Source organism: Nerophis ophidion, linkage group LG05, assembly GCF_033978795.1.
Source record: "Nerophis ophidion isolate RoL-2023_Sa linkage group LG05, RoL_Noph_v1.0, whole genome shotgun sequence".
Lineage (NCBI taxonomy): Eukaryota > Metazoa > Chordata > Actinopteri > Syngnathiformes > Syngnathidae > Nerophis > Nerophis ophidion.
The window spans coordinates 52,406,365-52,422,876 of NC_084615.1; the positions used below are offsets into that span (position 1 = coordinate 52,406,365).

General features: G+C 41.4%; 1 protein-coding gene across 1 annotated transcript; it reads right to left on the reverse strand.

Moving 5' to 3' along the window:
• Positions 1–840: 840 nt before the first annotated feature.
• On the reverse strand, positions 841–16,165 carry LOC133553381 (cyclic nucleotide-gated cation channel-like). Its single transcript, XM_061901508.1, has 11 exons — positions 15,950–16,165; positions 15,668–15,742; positions 9,267–9,377; positions 8,999–9,190; positions 8,808–8,915; positions 8,633–8,739; positions 7,213–7,700; positions 6,861–7,139; positions 6,682–6,780; positions 1,650–2,027; positions 841–1,584 (listed from the first exon to the last, which is right to left on the reverse strand). The coding sequence occupies exons 2-11, from the start codon at positions 15,739–15,741 to the stop codon at positions 1,402–1,404; spliced, it is 2,019 nt and encodes a 672-aa protein (XP_061757492.1). The 5' UTR covers position 15,742; positions 15,950–16,165; the 3' UTR covers positions 841–1,401.
• Between the last annotated feature and the right edge of the window lie 347 nt (positions 16,166–16,512).

The window sequence follows — 16,512 nt, forward strand, 5'->3', positions numbered from 1 at the left end:
TTCTCACCTACGGCTTTTTAGTGTGGTTTGCTAGCTGCACTAAAGCAAACCAACAGGCCCTCCAGTGGTTAAAACGGCGGGGAAAATTACAAGGACTATACTCCCAGTGTTGAGTGCCATGTACACAGCTCGCTGCTTAAAGTGAGTACGCAACATCCTAAAGGACAGATACCATCCAGCACATGGCCAACCTGCTACTCTCTGGAAGGAGGTATAGATCGATTTGCGCCAGGACCACCAGAATGTCTCACAGTCTGTATCCCCAGGCTGTGAGACTGCTAAATAAACAGCCTGCCCCTTTACTGCCCCCGACCATCTTATTACCTCACTCTTCACCACCTCGATAATTGTGCCCTGGACATTGCATTGCTGCAACATCAACGCAACACCCATCAGACATCTGACTGTTCCCACTCCCCACTTCCTTCTATAGGCGTTCTCATAGACAAATGCTAAACTGTTAACTATGGTCAACCTGCACATCAATGCAGTTTCTATGCCGCTGGACAAAGCTCAAACGAAATCTCGTTGACATGTATGACTTAGGTGTTATTTATGACAATGACAATAATGATTGATTGATTAATTGATTGATTAATTGACTAAAACAAGGGTTTACTGTATATGCTAACTGTTTGAACAAAACAACAGATTTTGTTTTATAGCTGATAAAACAAATATAATAAAGTACCTTTGTTTTCATATGAATCGGTTTTTGCCAAAAATTCCAGACAAAATTTTAGCCCAGTTTTTGTATACCGATGCAGTTATTTGTTTGGCCAAAAATTGAGCTGTGTATAATTTCTCAGAATGGAGTGTCCATACCATGAATTCCACACATTTGTGATTCAGTCGCTGTACTTTATTTTTATTGAGTATTACTACAAAATAATTCCCCATGGCACCCAAGAAAGTAGCAAATGCCAACACTTTGATAAAGAAAGTTAGAAAACATTATGAAATTCAAGAAAGACCTCAAAGCAAAGTACACAGGTGTCGTAGATTACTGATATAAACACATTGTTACTTTTTTGTGTAGTATATGGTAATGTATCTTATTAATAACAAATACATTTTACTGTCACAAAGAGCCAATGGCCAATTAGACTTTGGGCACCCTTTGAACTACTGTCAACACAATAAATATTTGATAGGGCGTATATTTAATATTTATTTGATGTTGTAACGGTCCCACGAGACACTCTCTCTTACACCAAAAGAACTGAAAAAGAAATGTTTATATTTTGAATTTGAATGTGATTATAACTAAATTCCAATTAATTGTTTTATTTTTAGTGCCTTTACACACAAAAAATCTGACAGTACTGAAAACAAAAAAAACACACAAACATAAGAAAAAGACTATCACTATAGAATTTGTTATTTTCACAGACGACATTGTTAAAGGCGAATATTGATTTCGCTCCGCATTCCATCACCACCAGAGGCGCTGTCATTGCAGTCCGTGTCTGACAGAAAGCCACTGCCGTTGGTTGCCGTGGCGATGTGCTCCAGGGCCGTTATTCGCTGTTTTATTCGAAGCTGAGAAGAGTTGAACTCACTCTGCAGACGCGCCAAGCTGGTCTGAAAACGAGCAAAAATGTTCATAAAGTTTTGTGGTAAATCATGTGGGGGGCGGGGCTACTGACCTGTAACCGGTCCAGACTGGTCTCCAACCTCTCCACCTTCTCCCCGAGCTCCTCCCCTGCAGACACGTTGACCTCCTCCAGGAGCCCCTCCTTCTGCAGGATATCGCGGCCCCTCTGCTCCAGCTGGGCCCTGGCATGAGGGAACTCCTGAAGCGCGTCCATCAAGTCTTGCTTGGAAAGGCAGAAAAGGTCTGAGTATCCCAGACTGCGAATATTCGCCGTGCGACGGTTCCCCATCTTGCTGCCGCTGATGTTCAGGATGCTGATTTCTCCAAAGCAGCTGCCTGCCGTGAGAACAGCAAACTGGGTGGCTCCATCATCCCCCACCACTGCAAGGTGGCCATCTTTAATTATGTACATCTCTTTACCCACATCTCCCTTGACGAGGAAAAAGGACATGAGTAGCAACATGTAAAGGCAATTTTGGTTACGTCAAGTAATACAAAGTATGACTCTTGGGTGGAGACCTGCAAAATGGGCAAAATTGGCTAGCATACGAACATGCTAAAGTTAACATATGTGAAATAACAATTTTCTTGTCATGACTTGGACTATAGTGTGGTTTATTTTCCCGTGGTGCAAAGCGATTGGACCGCACACAACATGAAGGTAATGACATATTTTAATTATACTATAAAAAGGAACAAACAAAAGGCGCGCACAAGGTTTAGAACAAACTTGGCTATGAAAACAAAAACTAGCACAATGGGAGAACTATGAACACAAAACAAAACTTACAAACTATGGCATGAAAAAATTACTTGGACCGAGAAAGAACATTGATTATCGGCATGGATAGCATGGGTGTATAGGAGGTGATAGAGGGTGATGTCGCCAGGCTGACTGCCTGGCAACTACAGGCTTAAATATGTGCAGTGATGACATGTGCGTCAGTCCAGACAAATCAGGTGCGTGAGTCATGAACACATAACAGATGAAAACTGATGGGTTAGCATGGTGACAAAACAAACAAGAGTTCCCAATGAATCTAAAACAAAACAGAACGTGACCACAAAATATGACACTTTTCTACTCATATACCTGTAAAATTAGCTGAAAAGCTAGCATGTCAATGTTAACCACTTACATGGTAACAGTTAGCATGCGGGAAGTGACAAAATATTTAACTGAGATAACAAAATATTTGACAATGAGATGTATACCTGAGACATTGGCTAAATGCTACCGTGCTTATGTTAGCATGCAAAAAGTTATCATGAGTGAAGACGTAAATGTTGCTCCTCTTGGTTTAATGCATTCTAACTCGACAATAAACATTGGGAAAAGTCAGCTAACAATGGAGCTAATTGGAGTCACTCTATTCCGCCTATTAAGTGCTCTAAGAAAACCTTCCATCAATGTAAGAATATATGTAATGTAGTGACAGGGACTTTCATAATAACATGTAATATTTACCTATTTTGGTCACTTTAAGCACACGGTGGCGTAATAATTTTGTGACTGCGTTTGTAATTGCGTTCCCTTCAATAACAACTACTTATCCTGACAGACTTCATGACAGCCAACAATGACTACTTTGAGACAAATTATGATCCAGAATCTTTTATTTTTGGGCCTGAGTATAGGGAGATGACCTACAAGTTTTGGAACTTTGCTAACTGCTGAACAAGAAATACATACTACAAACATAATAAAACAATCACCTACTGTACAATGTCTGCTCCCACTGGGAGGCCAACTGATGAGATGTTTACATATTTTCTGTTTAGATGAAGAATTAATCATAATCCATCCAGAGGTAAAATTAAAAAAATAAGTGGGTGCAAACAAGCGTTTTTTTCTGTCTTTCTCTGCATCCCTGGGTTTTAGTTGAATGTCAAAGTTAACTCCTCTTTGGTTTAGAGCCACAACCATCAACTATACAAGTGAGAGGCAAGATTTGTAATGTAAAATCAACTTTCAGTAACTCACAGTGGATACAACAATTCACCAGCTCAATATGTCAATATTGTAGCTGCTTAGTTAACTCTCTGTTATCACGGCGCCGCTAAAAATTGTTCGTCTGCGTTAGTGTTTATCATAACAGTATCGCTTATACTAAATATTAAGGTCACAAGATGCAAATTCTGTTTTGTTGGTGGATTTTGGATGTTATTTTATGGGCGTAAAAGTGCTTTGTTAGCCTCGTATTTAACCTCTTAAAATGCATAAAAAAAAGAAAAACATTTGCATTCTTGTCTTACAAAAGGATTTTGAAAGATGGGCAAGATTTCAAAAAGGTTTCCCAGTTCCCTTTTGATATGTATTATTCTTACCACAGCTAACTAGTAAATTAAAATTTGGATGATGATTTAGACCAATTATATTTTGAGGTTCTTATTTTTCAGGTGGACGAGAAAAATCTACGGTGTAAAACGAAAAAGTTCTGTCCGAAATATTCCATTACTGCTGATGTTAATGGCATTTTGCAATGTGAGGGGGATTGTCCACTGCGACCTCTAGAAATATCAACCAGGACATTAATACATTTGTTTTCTGTATATCCAGGAACGCCCTGCGATGAGGTTGCGACTCGTCCAGGGTGTACACCTCCTTCCGGCCGATTGTAGCTGAGATAGGCTCCAGCGACCCCGAAGGGAATAAGCAGTAGAAAATGAATGGATCTCCAGGAGCAGGTCGCAGTGGCATTAGTCTTAATGTGCAAGGCCAGACTTCCTGGTCTCCGGCCGCCTCTTCAGTTCCCCAGGACGAACACAGGATCCCCAGGCCAGCTGTGAGACATACCGTAATTCCTCGGGTGTGTCCTCCAACGGTCCTACAGTTATGAAATCACCAGTCGGGGAGGATGTTCATTCAATTGTTTGATTTTGTAAAATAAAGGCAGCTAACAGACATGACTCAAAACTTTAGTCATTTCAAATGGCAACTTTTTGGTTTCAAGGAAAGCCAAAAGAAATCAAGAATATATATTGTGGTCATCAGTAAAGGTTTCATTTTTAGCTCAAGCAGAGTGGAAATATATGCAAGCACTTAATTCGGCGGAGGAAATTATGTGATCACCCTCTAAATTTCCATTTCCAGAGCTAAAACCTACATCAGATTAAATATGTTCATTAGTCTGCAGTTAAAAAGGAGTGTTCAAACCTTGTAAAGCTGTTGCACCAGGTAGATGACACGAATCATGGCTCCAACACGAGAAATGTCAATTGAAATAGTGGAGAGGGTTATCTAACTACTTTAAGAAGGTAAATCTTCACGCAGCGTTGCAAAAGATGTTGCTTGTTCAGCCGTGTCTAAAATTTGGACCAAGTACAAACAACATGGGAAGGTTGTAAAGGGCAACCACTTTGGTATATCCGAGGAAAATATCGAAGCATCAAGACAGGAAATGTAAAGGAATGCATCAATCCATGCATCTATCTATCCATCCATCGCTTATCCCTTTCGGAGTCGCGGGGAGTGCTGGAGCATATCTCAGCTGCACCCGGGCGGAAGGCGGATTACACCCTGGACAAGTCGCCACCTCATCGTGGGGCCAACACAGATAGACAGACAACATTAACGTGAAGAAATATGTCTTGGAAACAAAAAAATGCATAGCAAAACAAATTAAAAACAAACGGGCCAAAACTGGAGTCACCGTCTGTAACCGACTTATAAGAAACCACCTCACAACATAGCACAGAAACTGGCCGTTTAAGAGTTTTTAATGACCTGCTTTTAGCTGTGGACTCAGGTTCACTGCTGCTTTTGATACGGTAGACCACAGCATTATTTTAACTCCCCTTGAGTCTTGTGTGGGTATTAAGGGTACTGCTCTAAAATGGTTCCAGTCATTTTTGACTAGCAGGAGTTTTTCATGTAAACCTAGGCCAATAGTCCTCCTCTGAGTCTATCCTTAAGTATGGTGTACCCCAAGGTTAAATTTTGGCACCTGTCCTATTTTCTTTAGAAATGCTTCCCTTGGGTGCTGTTTTTTGAAAAGCACAATATGTCTCTTTTCACTGTTTCACAGATGATATTCAAATATATCTGCCTGTAACAGTAAGCAACACCCAGGTTGCTCTGACTACTCTGCAGAACTGTTTGCATGATGAACAGGAATGGTTGGGCGCCAATTTTTTATACTTAAACAAAAATAAAACAGAAATCATCGTATTTGGTCAAACAAACCCACTGCAAGGACATGACACTGCTATTGGTTCTATGTCCTCATATTGCCACACATCAGCAAGGAGTCTGGGAGTTATTTTTGACAGCTTGCTTAAGATGGAGAAAGAAATTACTTCTGTCATTAAATCTACATTATTTCAGCTACAACTCTTTGCAAAAGTACATTTGTTACTGTAATCTCTAGCGGCTGCAGCGCTTGCAGTATTCTGCTGCTCGTATTTTAACCAAAACTAAACAACGTGACCTCATTATCCCTGTACTGGCCTCCCTTCATTGGCTCCCAGTTACTTTTAAAGTTAATTTTAAGTTGTTCCTTATTGTTTTTAAATGGTTACACCAAGTAACACCGCCCTATCTTATTGAGCTGCTGCAGCTTTATTCTCCCAGCAGGACGCTGAGGTCTTCAGACCAGCTCCTCCTGGCTGTCCCAAAAAACAGACTCAAAACCAGAGGAGATAGAGCCTTCTCAGTGGCAGGGCCCAGACTGTGGAACAACCCTCCACTAATTATTGGATCATCCCAGTCTCTGAGCCAATCTAAAACTAGGTTAAAAACATATTTTTACTCCCTGGCATTCAAATCCAGTTAGACAGGATATCTTAGTTGTTTTTATTTCCTGTTTTATAAATGTTTTATTAATTTATTAGATTTTTATATTTAGGTGATATATTCTGCACTTCTTTTAAGGTATATTTAACTATTGTATTTTATTCGTCCTTCTGTGTCACAATCTAAATGTGGCACTATGTGCCCTATTTTATCCAAATAGTTTCTTTTGTCTGTACAGCACTTTGGCCATTCGGAGTTGTTTTCAAATGTGCTATATAAAAAGATAAATAAACTGAATGGAACGGAACTGGTGTTAAAATATCCACATAGGAGTACTGCAAAAACTAACCTTTCTACAGATGTAGTCCCCTGGACTGTAAACCTGCGGTCGAAGTTTTAGCACCAACTCTACCAAGAGGCCTGCTTCACAGTCCTGGAAAATCCGCACCTATGCATGCACACAACGAAAAATTAAAACTGGTTCCTGAACATACTGTATCCTCATCCTGGTTCATGTCTTGACCTGACCTTTTTCAGCGTGTCCAGATGGACATTGATCGCAATCTCTGCTCTCAGTTTGCTGGGCAAGCTCCTCAGCACTTCTTGTTCATCTATTGTCTTCTTATTGGTCCAGAGGTAGTCAAACCAGCGAATCACACGCTGTTCGAGCACCTTGTTGACATGTCTGAAGTGCATGTAATGCTTCAGAGCATCTACACGAGCCTGAAATGATGCTCTGGTAGCATTCATGTTCGATATCATGGATCCAACGTTCCCCACAATAGAGGCAAAAATCAGCACGCCTACCTGGAACAGAAAAATAGCCAGATCAGCATTTGGATCTAAACTAGACCTCTGTTGATTCAACAGAAGCACGTACCAGAAAGTCAAATATCAGGAAGAGATATTCCTCATCTCGAACAGGAGGTGGAGTCTCTCCAATGGTAGTCAGGGTCAATGTAGACCAGTACAGGCAGTATATGTAACTTCTGGTCAGGGAGGCAAACTCTGGATCCGAGGCATTGGGATACACCCAAGAATCCGATCCCAACCCAATGATTTTGGAGAAGCTGTAGTACACACAGGCATTCCAGTGGATGATCACCAGGATGTACACCACAAGTTTACAGATGCGGAAAGTGTTCGGGTAGCCCGTTCTTGTCTCGGTGCGTTCAAAGAACTCAAAGAGCCTGGGAAGGCGCAACAGACGATTGAACCGAAGAAGGGGAGTGTAACCGACACCAAAGGTCAAATACAGCAGGTCAGTCGGAAGGATGGAGCAGATGTCGAGCTTGCACTGTAAAGTTCGTATATAAGCTTCCCTCAGACGTTGGCCATCTTTCACCATCAACCCCTGGTCCAAGAAACCTTTAGAGACACAAATGAATGCCTAAGATTGTATGAATGTGCATTTTGTCTCATCTTGACCATGTCTTCATGACAGAATAAAACAACTTCAACAGAAAACAAGTACAGTGGTACATCAAGCTTATAGATGTTTGGGAAAAAGGCTGTTTTTTGGCTAATTGTTACGAGCAAAACTTCATGTTACGAAACATACCCACCCCTAATAGTCATAGCAAATGTCACAGTGACCAAAACATTGCTAGCATTAGGTTATAGCGATGGATGGACAGAACTTTGTTTTTCCAAGCATAGAAATGAAGAAAGTGGAAGAAAGGTTAATAATAATATATAAATAATGAATGGGTTGTACTTGTATAGCGCTTTTTTACCTTCAAGGTACTCAGAGCGCTTTGACACTACTTCCATATTTACCCATTCAAACACACATTCATACACTGATGGAGGGAGCTGCCATGCAAGGCGCTAACCAGCACCCATCAGGAGCAAGGGTGAAGTGTCTTGCTCAAGACACAACGGACGTGACGAGGTTGGTACTAGGTGGGGATTGAACCAGGGACCCTCGGGTTGCGCACGGGCACTCTCCCACTGCAATGTATTGAGCAAAGCCAGTGAATAATTATGTACTTTTGTTTTTTATTGTTTTTATTTTTTATTTTTAATACATTTGCAGAATTAAAAAAAGAAAACTTCACACATTGTCATTATAGTGTATTGTGTGAAGAATGTTGAGGGAAAAAATGAATTAATTCCATTTTGGAATAAGGCTGTAACATAACAACATGCGGAGAAAGTGAAGTGCTGTGAATAGTTTCATTAATGCAGGATTTGTATATTCTCCAGAATGATGTATTGTTCTAACGGTACAATATCCTCTTGTTAGGGTAGTGTATCAATCAGTCTAGTATTATTTCATTAATGGACATGAAAAGTACCAGTGTGGAGCCGAACAGCTATGTCCAGAATGTAGACTCCATCACAGATGTAGTCCATGACCAGCCACAACATCACGTTCCTCATCTGCAGCTCGTCAAAACAGGCCCTACAAAGCAAATATTTGAAGTTGGTATTTGACAGCAAGTGCAAACATAAACAAAACCCGCTGCCCACCTGACAACTAAAAGGGTGCAATTATAAAAAACGGCAGGCCCGATCACCATCAGCCAGTGGTAGTACGCATCATCCGAAGGTGACAAGATAATATTGTTGCAAATCGTCCTGAAACACAAGTAGTCTGATGAATCTTCAGTTACAAAATCAGATTACCGTTTGAACAAAATCAATGCATGAAAAGTTCTCACTTTCTACGAGCACGTCTCATTTGGCTCTCAGTTTCAGAGCTGTTGTGGCTGTGACTAAAGCGACTCGGCGGGGCTTGAATGTCCATGTGGGCGGGGCCTCGGAAACGCTCCAGAAAAGAATCCGGCCGCTCGGTCTCTTCCGCCATGCTCTTCTGAGCCCATTCTCTCAGAGTCATCACCATGTTGACGATCCTCCGGACCAAGCAGAAGAAAACTTTTCACATTTTCTTACGTTCGCCCGTTACTTTGGAATAGAAGTATGTTATACCTGGACAGAGCGCCTCGGCCACGGAAGGAATTCTGGGAGTTGACGTCTCTCCGATCACCGGCCGCCATCCTCTGTAGTTCGGAGGAAGTGTCATCGCACACGGACTGTCCTCTACAAAAGGCACATGATAATATCAGGTGTCTGGTGGAAGTTATTGTCACTCATCCTTTTGTTATTCGGACAACAAACTAACTTGCTATCATCTTAAAAGGACCATAAATAAATCAACTTCCTGTTTTGCAGCTTATTTCTTCAAATGTTTCAAAATTCCTTTCACAGGCAAACTGGACCAATATTTGCAAGCTTTGACCACCAGACCAGGACTGCAAACATTTCCTGCCTGCACCTGCATCCAAATCGTGTTCTTGGACGCATAATTAGGACCATCTCGCAGATGCGGTCACCATCATCTTCAAACTCTCACTACAACAGTCTGCCACTACAAATATCGAATTCTAAATTTCTGAACGACTACTGCCCATCTTCCCTAAATGCATACTTGCCAACCTTGAGACGTCCGATTTCGGAAGGTGGGGGTTGATGGGGCGTGGTCGAGGGTGGGGCGGAGGCGTGGTTGGGGGCGTGGTTGTGGCGGGAGGCGTGGTTAAGAGGGGAGGAATATGATTCACCAACTCGAGTATTTCATATATATACATATATATATATATATATAAATATATATGTACGTATGAAATACTTGACTTTCAGTGAATTCTAGCTATATATATTTATTTTATTATATGTATAAATAAAATAAATAGCACCTATCAAATACACAGTAATAAAAACACAGTTGTTCTACTAACTGTACTGTGCTTGCTGGTTACTAAAAAAAACAACAACACTTACCTTTCACTATTTGAGTAACCTAGGTTATGCCATTTGCGTACTGGCAAGCGATCTCCAAATCCGGGAACATATCCTTCACAGATTTGTTGTAGACATCCGCAAATGAGAACTGGATGTTGCTTCCAGCTATATCAGCGTAGCCATCTTTTTCTCAGCATAAGTTACACCTTCGGGTCTCCATTTTGCGAGGTGGCCCATAATACTGGGTTGTGAACGATGCTGCGCTGCGGACGCTTTGTGCTTCGCTGACCGTTCATGACTGAGTATATCCGTTCGGCCACCGTGTTCAATGCAGAAGTCTGTTCTACAAAATTTACAGGCAACATACCCCTTCCCCTTCGAACTCTCCTGGATAAACAGAAATTCTTGTTTCCATCCGTTTTGGAACTTGCAAGCGTATTTCTTCATTTTGCTCGTCGACGGTGTAATATATTGGGTTGGAGTCAATAACCAGGCGACGTGATGAAGTTACGTCTCTTTATGTGGGATTCAGAACAGACTCCCTAATGCATATGTTCCTTGACTGCACATAAATGTAGAATATATGTAGAATATATTTATATTATTCATTTATTATATATTATATATATAATACATTATATATATTATATTATTTATTATTATCATTGTTTATTGTGAGCGAACTGTGGTGCTGAATTTCCCCCAGGGATCAATAAAGTACATTCTATTCTATTCTATGTACAGTAGATGGCAGTATTGTCCTTTTTAGGAGGGTCACAACATTGCTGAGTCAGGTCCGCATGGAACTGGAGGGGGCGTGGCCTCCAGCTCCGCCTGAATTTCGGAAGATTTTCGGGAGAATATTTTTTCCATGAGGTTTTCGGGAGAGGCGCTGAATTTCGGGAGTCTCCCGGAAAATCTGGGAGGGTTGGCAAGTATGCTAAATGCCTTAAGAGTTTCATCCTCTCACAAATAAAATCGGCCTTCCCTTCTGACCTTGACCAACACTAATTTTCACCAGTATTCAAAGTTCCAATTTGGGACTTTCTGAGCAACCATCCATCAAACATGAGGATGGGAAAACGCACATGCTCCTCTCCACTCTTATCCAGAACACTGGCAGACCACAGGGGTGTGTTCTCAGCCCTCTTCCTCAAATCCTCTTTTTATCCGTGACTGCTCCCCCATCCATCCTACCAACACCCTCGCCAGACTAATAACTGGCAACAACGAGTCAACCATGAGGTCCAACACCTCACTGACTGGTGTTCCCATAACTTGGACTTAGAACAAAATAAAACCCAAGGGACCAGTTGTAGATTTTAGGGAATCCACGCACACAATGGTCTCCCTCTCTGCATGAAATTAGAGGAGGTAGCCTACGAAGAGAGAAAGCTTAAGCTTTTTGGAATGCACCGGGTACATCAACGAGTCCCATCAGGTTGGGGATGCCCAACAGAGACTTGCTGACCATCTTCTGTGAAGCAGCTATTGAGAGCCTTCTGGTCTACTCCTGTACAGTATGGTTCTCCTTTCTGCATTGTCAATGAACAGGAAAACCTACAGAGGGTGGTGAGGGTGGCAGAAAGGTCTATCAGGACCACACTGTCTGTTCTCACAGACATTTTCTATGATTAACCGCAAAACAAAAATCCAGAACTACAAGGAAGGACCTCACTTACTCTGGAAAATCTTTGGTCCTGCAGCGTTTTTGCTTGCTTAGCTAGTTAACATCTAAATGTCCTCCGATGAGCACCTGAGGTTGGTCTTTTCTTTTATTTCAGTCAAGTCATTTACAAATGTAAACATGGTAGGCTAAAGACTACTTGGAGCTGGCAGCTACACAACAGCTAAGCAGACAATAGCGCATAAGCTAGACATACGTAATAAGTAGAAGTGTAACAATTTATCCCCCTGACTGGTCTATCAATTTATATTCCCAAGATTCAATTACAGTGATCTGTGCGCTGCAAGGTGGCCTTCGGGAAGATATACATCAAGCTAACATCGTTTTAAAAGATAATCAATCGATTTTTCCGAGACTGAAAAAGGAAACACAAGAAAAGAAACAACACACTTTATATGAAGTTGTTTTTAGCATTTTTGATGATTACATACATTAAACATTATAGGCTACCGACCACGCAGTCTGATAGTTTATATATCAAAGATAAAAACTTAACATTGCAACACATGCCAATACGGCCGGGTTAGTTTACTAAATTGCAATTTTAAATTTCGCGCAGAAATATCAGGCTAAAACGTCACGGTATGATGACGCGTGCGCCTGATGTCACGCATTGTAGAGGACATTTTGGTCCAGCACCGTTCACAGCTATAAGTCGTCTCTTTTCATCGCATAATTCCACAGTATTATGGACATCTGTGTTGCTGAATCTTTTGCAATTTGTTCAATTAATAATGGAGACACCAAAGAAGAAAGATGTAGGTGGGAAGCGGTGTATTGCGGCCGCCTTTAGCAACACAAACACAGCCGGTGTTTCCTTGTTTCCTTGTTTACATTCCCGAAAGATGACGGTGAAGCTTTATTATGGAACAAAGCGGTCAAGCGAACATGGTTCCCTCCCACATGTCAACCGGCAGGTTTCGGTGGGAAAATGGTGGTAATAAGTCGGCTTTTACCGTAGACATGAGCGGAGAGCTTGCATCGTTCCTCCTGCACCTGTCAAAAAGGCAGCTGCGGACTCTCTTACCTCCTCCCACTGGCTGCCCCCGACCATCGGATGCTTCCACCTCGTCGAGAAACGTGGCTTCCCTCGGAGACACTGGCGGTCACCACACCCGTGGCCACACCCCTCCGACTTTCAGGTTGTACAGGTACGACCATATAACCTCACTAAAACACTAGTAACACAATAAGCAGATAAGGGATTTTCCAGAATTATCCTAGTAAATGTGTTTAATAACATCTGAATCGCTCTGCCGTCTAGTTTTTTTTCTTTTTCTAGACCTTCACTCTCACTTTCTCGGTCCGAATCGCTCTCGCTGCTTGTGGCCATGGTTGTAAACAATGTGCGGATTTGAGAAGCTCCACAACCCGTGACGTCACGCGCACATCGTCTGCTACTTCCGGTACAGGCAAGGCTTTTTTATTAGCAAACAAAAGTTGCAAACTTTATCGCCGATGTTTTCTACTAAATTCTAACAGCAAAAATTTGGCAATATCGCGAAATGATCGAGTATGACATAGATAGGACCTGCTATCCCTGTTTGAATAAGAAAATGTCATTTCAGTAGGCTTTTATGCTAATCTGTCTGCCTGTCATCAAAACAATATTGGATGAATAATTGTGGCCATCACTACTCAATTTTAACTTTAAGACAGCATAAGTCCATTACAGACGGTTATTAATAAATAGATTAATGTTTTTATGCCTAATATTGTTCTGTTTGATTAGTTTCACTGGATCAAACCTTCTGTAACATTCCACACGACAAAATAATAAAAGTACATGTATGATTCTTGTTGATATCGTATCAATATCAGTATCGAAAAAAGTGTATTGGGACACCCCCTACATTACAGTGAAGTGAATTATATTTGTATACTGCTTTTTCTCTCCTAACTCAAAGCGCTTTACATTGAGATTGCAATGATCTACATTTAAGCTGTGAGTGTGGATGGCACAGGGAGCAAGATGGGTGAAGTGCCTTGCTCAAGTGCACAACCGCAGCGACAAGAATGGCGGAAGCAGGATTCGAACCAATACCACCAAGTTGCTGCTCGGCTGCTCTATAACCTGAGCCACGCCGTACCACAGCATGGCTAATGTTTCTTGACTCATTTGTATTGCAGTGTGGCGCAGTTGGGAGAGTGGCTGTGCCAGCAACCTGAGGTTTCCTGGTTCAATCCCCACCTTCTACCATCCTAGTTTGTTGTGTCCTTGAACAAGACACTTCACCATTGCTCCTGATGGGTCGTGGTTAGCGCCTTGCATGGCAGCTCCTTCCATCAGTGTGTGAATGTGTGTGTGAATGGGTGAATGTGGAAATAGTGTCAAAGTGCTTTGAGTGTTGAATTAATTGCAAAGAAGTTATCTCCTATTTATTCAAATAGGATTGTTTGCTTATGCATTGTGTTCGACAAGCTGAAGAGAAACGAAACTTGCCGTTAGATTGAATTTAAGTTGACCTGCCAATCACAAAGAGGAGTTGGCAGATGAGACAGAGCAACACAGGAAGTTACTGTATCTTTTTATATTTGCATGTGTTATGTTCTCAACACAGGTGTTATGTTTCCAACACAGCTGTGTGTGTGTGTGTGTGTGTGTGTGTGTGTGTGTGTGTGTGTGTGTGTGTGTGTGTGTGTGTGTGTGTGTGTGTGTGTGTGTGTGTGTGTATAATGCAGGGCCTCCCGAATGAATTAGAAAGCGAGGGGAGTGGGAGAAAATGTTTCAGAGTGAGTTGGAGCCTGTAACTGACAACACTTTCTCCAGGTCAGAAAGCGATCACTGGTTTCTCTTCTATTCTCGGTTTCTGTGTCTATATAATGTCTCATGGTGTTTGACCCTGACATTGAGTTCCTTAAAAAGGTAGAAAAGCGCTATACATGTACAACCCATTACCATTGCCATACACTATATTCCACTGCCGTTTCTTAACGGAATGTCATTTCACTCCCATTTTTATTGGCTAGTCCACATAATTTTAGCACTTTTATTAAATTCAAGTTGATTTGTGTGGGTTTTTTTTAAGTTGTGCATCCGCCAGAGCTGCCTAAATTACACGTCACGCTTGTGTTGTGTCAGAACTAGGGCTGCGAATCTTTGGGTGTCCCACGATTCGATTCAATATCGATTCTTGTGGTTCACGATTCGATTCAAAATCAATTTTTTTTTTTCAATTCAACACGATTCTCGATTCAAAAACTGTTTGTTCCCGATTTAAAAGGATTCTGTATTCATTCAATACTTAGGATTTCAGCAGGATCTACCCCAGTCTGCTGACATGCAAGCAGAGTAGTAGATTTTTGTAAAAAGCTTTCATAATTGTAAAGGACAATGTTTTATTAACTGATTGCAATAATGTAAATTTGTTTTAACTATTAAACAAACCAAAAACATGACTCATTTCATCTTTGTGAAAACATTGGACACAGTGTGTTGTCAAGCTTATGAGATGTGATGCAAGTGTAAGCCACTGTGACACTATTGTTCTTTTTTTATTATTTTTATAAATGTCAAATGATAATGTCAATGAGGAATTTTTAATCACTGTTATGCTGAAATTATAACTAATATTGATACTGTTGTTGATAATATTCATTTTTGTTTCACTACTTTTGGTTTGTTCTGTGTCGTGTTTGTGTCTCCTCTCAATTGCTCTGTTTATTGCAGCTCTGAGTGTTGCTGGGTCAGGTTTGGTTTTTGGAATTGGATTGCATTGTTCTAGTATTGCTGTGTAGTGGTTTGTTGGATTGATTTTAAAAAAACAAAAAAAAAAACGATTTTTTAAAAATGAGAATCGATTCTGAATCGCACAACGTGAGAATCGCGATTCAAATTCGAATCGATTTTTTCCCACACTCCTAGTCAGAACGTTTCAAAAGAAGCAGATCAGTGTGTGTGTACCTGCTGAGTGTGCTGTCAGCGCGCTCACTCTCCTCCTCTGTCCATGTTTTCACTGACAACCTCTGTGAATTCATACTGTACACACACGGACACACACACACACACACTAATTAACATATTTTCAGTGAATTTAGTCATTATATAGTTGTTTCAGTTGTCACAAACGACAGACACTCAAATTACAGCAAACAACTCAATGAAAAAGGAAGGTTAACGGCGCAGCAACAAGATGTGCTGTTGTCATGACAACAGGTCTTCATCATGAAACATAAGTCTACACACCTGCTTAGTTTCCCGAGTGTTGGAGCGATGGCGAGGTGTCCTTATCTGCCAGCGATATGTATCATCAACACTGGAAAGAGGCTGCGGTGAAACGTCTGCAACGTCCACCGGGATGGTCTCAGGACCCTCAAGCGGGGACAAAGGCGTTGTTTCAATTGCAAATTGTGTCGAGCGTGTGCGTGTTTTTTTTATTCATTTCAACTTCAAGAGCCTCGTTTGAAGTGGCCTCTGAACCACGAGAGTGTGTGTGTGTGTGTGTGTGTGTGTGTCTCCTCATTAGCGAATGCGCACGTGGGCGCGGGGATGTGAGCATGTGAGGAGATCATCAACATGTTGCTATCATCGACATGAAAGCGTGCTGAGGTGATGGAACACAACATGAGGACGCAGGCAGCAAAGTGGAGACTGAGGAGTTTGATGCTGCGGAGCCACAGGCGACAACAACATTAGCAGGAGTGTTTAGAAATGGCGGTTCTTTCTCAAGGCCGTGGAGGACGGATGCTGTAATTGTTCATTCCCTCCAGGATCTCGCTGGATTATATTGACTGTCGCGGTCCTAAATG

Excerpts from the sequence above, each read along its gene's own strand:
- LOC133553381 (XM_061901508.1), bottom strand. The coding sequence starts at position 15,741 with ATGAATTCACAGAGGTTGTCAGTGAAAACATGGACAGAGGAGGAGAGT. Across the intron at positions 9,191-9,266 it reads GGCCGAGGCGCTCTGTCCAG|GATCGTCAACATGGTGATGA; the intron begins GTATAACATACT and ends CTTGGTCCGGAG. Across the intron at positions 8,740-8,807 it reads TGCACCCTTTTAGTTGTCAG|GGCCTGTTTTGACGAGCTGC; the intron begins GTGGGCAGCGGG and ends TTTGCTTTGTAG.